The 9,497-nt window shown below is 35.6% G+C and overlaps 3 protein-coding genes across 4 annotated transcripts in view; all 3 read right to left on the bottom strand.

Moving 5' to 3' along the window:
• On the bottom strand, positions 2–2,039 carry LOC104767221 (the record flags this gene model as incomplete). The annotated part of the gene is made up of 5 exons (XM_019241003.1): positions 1,954–2,039; positions 1,397–1,694; positions 732–1,054; positions 442–638; positions 2–222 (listed from the first exon to the last, which is right to left on the bottom strand). Coding segments are annotated over exons 1-5 (1,050 nt in total), but the record flags the coding sequence as incomplete, so codon positions are not given.
• LOC104768218 (UDP-glycosyltransferase 72D1) lies at positions 3,900–5,670 on the bottom strand. Its single transcript, XM_010492142.2, has one exon. It carries the CDS (start codon positions 5,529–5,531, stop codon positions 4,104–4,106), a length of 1,428 nt encoding a protein of 475 aa, XP_010490444.1. The 5' UTR covers positions 5,532–5,670; the 3' UTR covers positions 3,900–4,103.
• The window catches only part of LOC104767219 (UDP-glycosyltransferase 72D1-like), a 3,837-nt gene continuing 1,748 nt past the window's right edge, over positions 7,409–9,497 (bottom strand). The window contains exon 3 of one of the 2 annotated variants that reach the window (XM_019240668.1): positions 7,409–9,422. In XM_019240668.1, coding sequence (XP_019096213.1) covers positions 8,478–9,422 — 945 coding nt within the window. In that variant the 3' untranslated portion in view covers positions 7,409–8,477. Of the gene's footprint in view, positions 9,463–9,497 lie in introns of both variants that reach the window. The other variant, XM_010491260.2, reaches the window with a different exon arrangement.

Below are 9,497 nucleotides of genomic sequence, written 5' to 3'. Positions count from 1 at the left end.
CCAAGAAGATGTAGTAGCTGTCAACGGACTGTGGGATCATTCTTAGAAGAACAATGGAGAATATAGCTCCCATGAAAACGCTGAACTGTGCGCAAATCAATCTGCCCGAGTTTGGAAACACACGAGACATTTTGTCTGCAATTATTCCCCCTACCAAAGATCCAATTGCTTGTCCGGTGGCAAATATTCCGTTTAGGATAGCAGCCTGGTCATGATCAAAACCTGGAAAATAAGAAAATAATACATTTTGATAACTAAGAGCATGTTTTATTGTTTTTAATTAATAAAACATGTTTTAATAAAAAATAGTTTTTGGTGTTCTCATATTTTTAAGCTAAAATGATTGAAAAATTCTTCGTCAAATTCTCAGAGTTGGTTTGGTTAGAATTAAATGTTTGGACCTCTATAGGGGAAATATATATGAGAATTAAATGCACGTACCAATGAGTTCGAACCACATTGTGAAGAAAACCATTGCAGTCCATGGCACCGAACCCACGGTTCCTTGCAATACGATGATCTGAAATGTTCGTAATTTGGTTACATCTTTTATGGCCATCCAGGATTCCGTCCAAACCGAGCTCATAATTGTTGCAGCATCATAGTTCTTTGTTTTATGAACCGTTCGTTCGTCATCTCTACAAAACCGCATGACTATTTCAAAACCAAAGGGAAAAAAAACTCTAGTCACTTATTTATGCTAAATTCAAAAATGTAGAGCTTTATATTACCGTTCATGATCATGAGAAACAAAGCTGCTACTTTTCTTTTTCCGCGGGTCGGTGACAAAGAGAAAAACAAGAACCCCGGTGATCGCACTCATCGTTGCCATCAATATAAAGGCGCAGCGCCATCCTGGGATCCCCAAGAAATCGTGACCAGCCATGACTGTTGCCAAGACGCTTCCAAATATAGCTCCAACCGTACCAATGAGACCCCATAAACCAAAACCAAAACCTCTCGAACTATCATTAAAGCTATCCGCAATTATCGACTGAAGCACTGGGTAAACAATCGCATGTCCAAACCCGTTGACTGCTACACCAAGCGTAGCCTGGTCCAAGAAAACAATAATAGGGTTTGATGAGTTACACAAGATGGGCTTTAATCATAACAATCATGAAAATCGTTTCAAATAAATGGTTAGATCATTTAATTAATCCTCATTTTATAGTTTCATTACAAATAAGGCAATATATTAGTTATAATTGGTAAGGAACAAGTTGCAATATAAATAAACTAAAAATAACTATGACTTGAATTTTGAAAGTCTCATAAAAAAAAAAACAAAGTTCAATTTCTTATATGATTTAGGAAAGACATAATCGTGTATATATGTTCCAAAGAGTCGGCAAGTTTTATTAAAAAAAAATTGAAAAAAAAATGATCTAAAAACCTGGATGAAGTACTGGCTAGCTCCAACTGCATAAGTTGACAAGACCCAACAGAAACTACCAATTGCGAAAACTGTTGGACGGTCATAACTGATGACAAATAAACCAGCTAAAGGCGAGGCAAATCCTTGAACAATGTTTCTTATAAAAGAGAGGTATCCAATATCAGAGAGGTTTGCATTGAACGTTTCTTTCACTTCTTTGGCAACCGAAGGAATGAGTTTTTCGTCTGCTCGTTGCATCATCGTCGCTAAGTTGACGAGGATGAGAGAAATAGAGATCCCGCAAAGCTTACCCATTCTATGAACATTCGGTAAACACACACACAAAATTACTAGTATACATAAAGAAATCGTCTACAAAACATCAAAACATTATGGTTTATTTATAATTTTATTTCAAAGTAGGCGAATTGAAAACCTCATGATGTAATGACTAGGATCCTTAACACTACGAAATTAAGTGATTCAAACTTGATTCGTGATAGGTGAAAGATGAATTCGGATACAATAACGAAGAAGACTTCATTAAGAAAAGAAAAAAAATGAAAGTTACTAACTTGATGTTCATGGTGGTTTGAGTATGTAGACGACGAGCGGTGATAATTCCCAAGCGGTCAACTCTTGAGTCTTGACAGTTCAATGGCAAAATTTATAAACTATATAATAATTTCACAAACTATTACTAACAGATAATTATTATTTTGAACTATAAATGTCAATTAGCTAATTAATATATCATTAAATTTTGTGAACGTTTTATTTTCCTTCTTAGGTGTCTTATTTAAAATCTTATCTTCTTTCTTAGTTGATGATTCACGTTTCTGTATGTAGGCAATTTTCATGTTTCTAAAATTTTGTTTTTATATAACTTTAAAATAATAAACTACTCTGTATCACAATATCTGGATTCTTTTATTTTGACTGTGTGAGATGGACCATATCATATGGTGTTTAATCTTGACAAAACGAATGGTTGCATTCATTATATTTACATTTTATTAAGGAGACACATAGTGGGGGATTTAATGATTAAGTACAGTACTCCCTCCATTTTTATTAGTTATCGTTTAAGGATGTTTTATACAAATTAATAAATTATTAAATTTTTTATTTTATTCTTTTTAATTATAATTTTAATATTTTTATTGGCCAAAACATTTAAACAGTTGGATAAAACTAAAATATTTATCAAATATTTGCATTAGAAATTTAAAACGATAAATATTATAATACAAAATTTTAAATCTAGAACAACAACTAATAAAAAACAGAGGGATGTATAAGTTTACCTTCATTTTGGTAGAAAAAAAACTTTTAAATTGTACAACAAAGCTTGAAATATAGTTACAGAACTTCAAATATCAGAACCATTAACTATGTATTACCAGTTTTCAAATTTGTTTTACAATGTTAGGAAATTAAGATGATTAAATATGATTAACAGTTTTTAATTACTTTTCTCCAGTTAATATTTGATTAAATAAGTTACAAGGTGCTTGAATTTTACTTTGAAATTTTTGACTTCTAGATTTCAAATAATCTTTTATATAAATTACAATTTAGCTAAATATAAAAACGCTAATAGTAGACATACAATTATAAAATTATGATATTTTAATAAATTTTACAGAAAAAATTAAATGATAAAGACTATTTCATTTCATCGTTGCAGATACTTGTGGCTGTAGCAACCATAAATACTTTTGTTCGTTTGGTTATTTTAGATATCTGCAGGCAAATGTTGTGACCTGCGGCTAATATTTTTAAACGTTTTATAATTCGATGGTCAAAAAATACAGCAGCGAAATGAATATATATGAAATCATCGATGCTCTAGTATAAAGTATCATATATATAAGCAATGAATAGGTGATAAAATCCTAGTAATTTCTTAATAAATTTTTTATTACTTTTGCATTTTTAAGCAATTAAATTCATACATATTATAGTTTAAGTGTGTGTATAAAGCATATTATTATTATATTATTATAAGTTAAATTAAATATGGAGTATACTACAAAATGATTTATATTTTTTGTTGGAGGTGAGGAACATATGGATTTATTCCCTTCTCACTCTTTCTTTTAAATTTCCTCGCAGTTATATTCTCTGTCGTCACACATATGGAAATTTCCTCGCAGTTTAAATTTGAGTGCACACATATGGAAATTTCCTCTGTCGTAGCGGTGCTGTGGTAGATTGCACCTGCATGATATATATATATATATATATATATATATATATATATATATATATATATATATATTTTGTAGACTATATATCCTTGATTTGACTTTTAAAACTACTTTAGTTCAATATTATCGATTGACAAAAAAAAAAATTTGGACTGCTCGAGATGGCTAATCAACAAAATACATGTAGATGCCTCGTCAACAAAACAATACGCTGAGAGAAAGACAAACAAACCTAGAATGACAAAAAAAAAAAAAGGTGATGACAGGCCCATGTGCCTTAAAGGCACTTGGATAATACTACTTCGCTCTCCCGAAAATTCCCATACGATTACTTCACTCTAATGATGTATATACAAACTAATCATCATCATTTGACGTACGACATTATATATGCAAGTTTCTTTTTATAAGTACATATATATTTTTTGTATGCATAACAAAATTTATCACACACCTTTGTATTTATATAAAATGGACGATATTTCAAACAGATAATGTTGCTCATCATGAAGTTATATATTCTCCAATGACGACACAAGCCGACATCCTTTTGCCCACTCAAATAAAGAGCTATGAGACGACCCACCTTTAGTCCAAGCTCGTTCGGAACTAACCCTCACCTCCTCAGCCTTAGCCCTAATTCTCTGTCCTTCTTCATCCTCTTCCGCCACAATCTTTCTCACCAGAGATGCCACTTCTTCCCGTCCGATGACTCTCTCTGATGGTAACTCCGATGTACGAACGGCCACACCGATCTCCTCAGTCAGTAACGTGGCATTCATCCACTGCTCCGCATAAAGAGGCCAAGCAACAATCGGAACTCCTTGAGTCAAACTTTCCAACACCGAACTCCAACCGCAATGAGACAAGAACCCACCGATCGATTTATGGCTCAATATCTCAACTTGTGGTGCCCATTGCGTAACCACAAGCCCCACACCACATGTGCGGTCCAAGAAACCATCAGGTAGACTAGCAATCACCTGATCATCATCGATCGAACTGGACCCGAGGTAAGAAGCGGGCCTACGTAGAATCCATAGGAACCTTTGACCACTTAACTCTAAACCCCAAGCGAGTTCCATCGTTTGCTCAAACGACAGCGTTCCACCACTCCCTAAACACACATACACTACTGACCTTTCCCGTTGTTTGTCTAGCCACTCGAAGATACTATTGGGTTTCCCTACTTGCTCCTTAGTCCTAACAGTAGGCCCAATAGGATAAACCGGTACTTTCATGAGTCGGCTCAATTCTTCATCTTCTCTAAGCGCAGCGAGAGTGTTACCTTGTAACTCCTCCCAAGTATTAACCAAAACGCCATCGCTCATAGGTACCTCTAAGCCAGCTCGTACACACTCTTTATATTGCTGGTCCGACCGGTCTAACATCGGTTCCATCAGCTCCTTTCGTCCCATCGGTTTACAACCCGGTATCTTCAAAGGCTCCTTAATTTCAACATACTCACCTTCCACTGTCGTATCCCACACCGGCAAGTACACCATCACTGCCAAGAACCAGGCGTGCGAAGGAACGTACACGTACTTAGCCGTCAGGCCTAAATCATCGGCTACGGACATCAACCCCGTACCGAAAAAGTCAACGATCATGACCGTTGGTTTTGGCTTCATTGATTCCACGGCATCTCGAACCGCAGACTTCATGGCTCGTACCTTCACCCTGATTTTAGTGAACACCGTCGCATCTGGCTCCGCGAGGTTGTCTATATCCATCGAGGGAAGTTCTGTAATTTTACAGGCCGTTCTAGCAGCGGCTGCACGTATAGCTTCGGTTTCTGTCGATGAAGAGGAGCCGGAGGTGACGGCGAGAATTGTGACTTGGACGTTTAGGACGGAGGAGAGACAGTTTCCAAGCTCGAGGATAGGGATGAGGTGACCCAAGCCAGGGCTAGCAACTAGAACCGCGTGAGGCTGGTCCATGATCTTATTATTTGGAGGTTCGGATCAAATGATTGTGAATATTATATATAAAAAAATCTCGAAAAGGGTTCTTGTAACGTGAGATGTTTTACCACGTACCTGTTGTATCAAAAGATGTTTATACTTGTCAATGTCACGGATTGAACTGGGATAAGATAAGATCACACTACACGAGAATTATATTTAAAACACCCCGTTATTGACGTTAAGTCATGCTTTAAAGGCCGAGTCAACGAAATTTAACTATTTTATTGAAAATTAACAAAAACTTTGGAATTTTAAATAATAATTTGAAAATTCATATTTTTTTCTTTTCAAATTTGAAACTTCATCATTTTTTTGACATTTTTGGAATATATTTTTTTTTTTTCTGTTTTTTTTTTACGTGGCAAAATAAGTAGTGGATTGAAATTTCGGTGTAGGCAGAGACCACTAAACAAGTGATATTTATTTTTATGCAGTATAGACCAAACGTTTTGTTAATGAGACCTAAGATTAACGAGAATGCCTACTTTTTGTATTGAGGCATAACAAGAACAAAAGACGAACCTACACGTCGCCTTGTTTCGCAGAAAAGTCCATTCCACATACTTCCACATTTACAAGAACAATGAATGATGATGACATGTGCATGCATGATGCATGTATGTACACATGCCTTTCCATAAATCAGACACATTTCTCCCGTTGATCACCGCAGCACATGAAACAAGGAGAGGGTTTTAAAAAGTTATATCCCAAAGTATTTCAGGATTTTTATTATATGTTAGCATGTGCAATTTAAACAGCTATGCATTGGTTTTTGTCACACGAAAAATCCTGAATCGAAAATTTAATTACTATGAAAAATAATTAGAAACACAAATTTTCTTGTCCCAGATGGTCAAATGAGAATGGAAATCTATAAATCGTAAAGTACTAAGACTAAAAAAAAAAAGTACTAAGACTCAATATAAATACAAAATTTTCTTATTTATTATTTTCTATCTAGATATAAAATATACTTGTGCATATGATTATTTGAATAAAGTTTATAAACTTAAAAAGTAAAGATAAATTTTAGATGCAATTATTTGTATTTTTAACAAAATAATATTTAAATATATATTGCATAAGATTTGTTTAGATATATATAAGTTTTGTTGCCTAGAAAAATATTGGTAAAATATTTTTCAAAATTTGTTTAGCTATTAACACATGACTTTTTTTTTTATTCCAAACAATTTGATTAGAAGCAGCTCTAATGATTGGAAAATTTTTAGCCTTTTTGAGAAAAATTCCTAGAAAACCCCAACTTATTAGTATTTGCCTAAAAAATATCTTAACTTTTTTATAGTTGTCAGAAGCATATCTACATTTTTTTTTCTTCCACTAACAATGTGATAAGATGTCATAGCTAGTTTCCTCTGCTCTCTTTAAACATACATCCAATTTTCACTATTTTCTTCCAATTTTTTAGCTGTTGAGTTGGTTTTGATTTTTGAGGAAGGTAGCTATGTCGAAGAGAGAAATGGAAACAAAAAATCAGATCATATTTTTATGAATGAATTTTGTATATTTTCCTAGCAAAAAAAAATTTATGTATTTTTTGGCAAATATTAAATAAGTCATCTTTTGCAAAAAATTTCCCATTTCCATCTTTAGTAAATACTTTATTTTATTTTAAAAATTAATGGTATTTGATATAATATTGACATAATTTAATGCTAGCTTCTGAATTAGTATTATTATATTAATAAAATATATACATATTTAATAAGAATATTTGACATTGATTGAGTATCTGATCAACTAGTACATATCTTTGTATTCATATTAGAATATCACACACTTTTATGTATATTTCATACTAAAGACTTTGATCTTAAAAACAAATTTTTGGTCATATTTTTTTGGAAAAAGAAAGAAAAACCTTTTTTCTCTTTCAGACACGATTCTCGAGAAACCCCTTTTAACCAAGTTTTCCGGCGCCGGTGGAGCTGCTATTCGCCGGCGTCGGGACCTCACCAACACAATTCATTCTCGTTTCGGATATGCTTCTTTTAGTGTTCTCTTTTGTAATTTCTTTCTCCAATTTTTCTCATTGTTTAACCCTTCTCAAACTCTTTTGTCTGTTATCCCCATACCACACCCTGACCTTTGTCCGCTCCCGCTGACCGTCTATTCACCGGAAATGTTCTTTGCGCAACAAAGTTCTCTGCAAATTTTGGGCAGCCGCTTCAACCATCCGTCATTTTGGCGATTGATGGCGAAACTAGGGTTTTCTCCAGTAGACCTAGTTTCCAATATTGATTAAGTTTATGGCCACTGTCTGTTTCTGCTAAATCTACACGCACCGGAGATGATATTTGCATCGCAAATCTTTCCGTCAAGTCTGGACAGACTTCCCAACCAGCCCTCAACTTGGCAAGCGTTTGCGACCCTCTTGCTGGAAGTTTTATGGCTTTTTGATCCCGATTCCAAGTTGCCTCTTTGACTACGGCTTTGAACTGTCCAAGGCCAGTTGTCCTCCGGTGGCAACTCTAGCATATATCTCCAAGCTTCAGAGCACTCTCAACCATGCTCGAAATATTGTCAAGCTACTTCTCCGTGAACTCAAACCGGTAAGAAGCTCAGCTCTGACCCCTTCATCAACGCCAACTCGTCTCATGACAGTGGTTATCTCCTTTTCCATTGATTTGATTATGGAAGAGCTTGTCGACAAACTTGATCTCACATGTACCAAATATCTTCATGAATTTGGCTCAAAGCTTTCAAGAACCTATTGCCGATTAATCCTATTCTTGCTGTATTTTCTTGTTGTTTTGACATTGGGGAATGTCTTTTTATTTTGTATGGTAACCTTTGCTTGTATGAATCTTATCTTGGTTGAGTAATGAAATGCAAGTGTTTGACAAAAAAAAAACAAATTTTTGGTCATGCATGATATTATAATTTTTTCTAGAATCAGTGTAGAAGACGACATTGTCTTGCCCATTCGAAGAGAGAATTATGAGATGACCCATCATGAGTCCAAGCTCGTTCGGAGCTAACCCTCACCTTCTCAGCTTTAGACCTAATCTTACGTCCATCCTCTTCCGCTATAATCTTATTCACTAAAAACGCGACTTCTTCACGCCCGATCACTTTCTTCGACGGTAACTCTGACGTACGAATAGCCACACCGATCTCCTCTGTTAGCAACGTGGCATTCATCCATTGCTCCGCGTAAAGAGGCCATGCAAGGATCGGAATTCCTTTAGTCAAACTCTCCAACACTGAGCTCCAACCGCAATGAGACAAGAACCCACCTATTGATCCATGGCTCAAGATCTCAACTTGCGGTGCCCATTCTGTGACCACAAGACCCACACCACGCATGCGGTCCAAGAAACCTTCCGGTAGACTAGAACTCACCTGATCATCACCGCTAGAGCATGCCCCGAGGTAAGAAGTGGGACTACGTAGAACCCATAGGAACCTTTGACCACTTAACTCTAAACCCCAAGCAAGTTCCATAGTTTGCTTAAAGGACAATTTACCCCCACTTCCTAAACATACATACACCACTGACCTTTCCCGTTGCTTGTCTAGCCATTCGAATATACTATAGGGTTTGTCTACATGTCCATTAGTCCTAACAATAGGCCCAATAGGATAAACCGGTACTTTGATGACCCGGCTCAACTCCCCATCCTCTCTAAACGCAGTGAGAATGTTTCTTTGTAATTCCTCCCAAGTATTTACCAAAACACCATCGCTCATAGGTATCTCCAACCCACTCTGTACACACTCAAGATACTGTTGGTCCGACCGATCTAACATCGTGTCCAAAAGCTCCTTTGGTCCGATCGGTTTACAACTTGGTATTTTCATAGGCTCCTTAATTTCAACATACTCACCTTGAACTACCTTATCCAACACCGGCAAGTAGACCATTAATGCCAAGAACCACGCATGCGATGGGATGTACACGTATTTTTTCAT

The sequence above is a fragment of the Camelina sativa genome, chromosome 19 (assembly GCF_000633955.1).
Source record: "Camelina sativa cultivar DH55 chromosome 19, Cs, whole genome shotgun sequence".
Taxonomy (NCBI): Eukaryota; Viridiplantae; Streptophyta; class Magnoliopsida; order Brassicales; family Brassicaceae; genus Camelina; species Camelina sativa.
The sequence above is the reverse complement of the archived record's forward strand: the minus strand, read 5'-3'. Positions and strand labels throughout refer to the sequence as shown.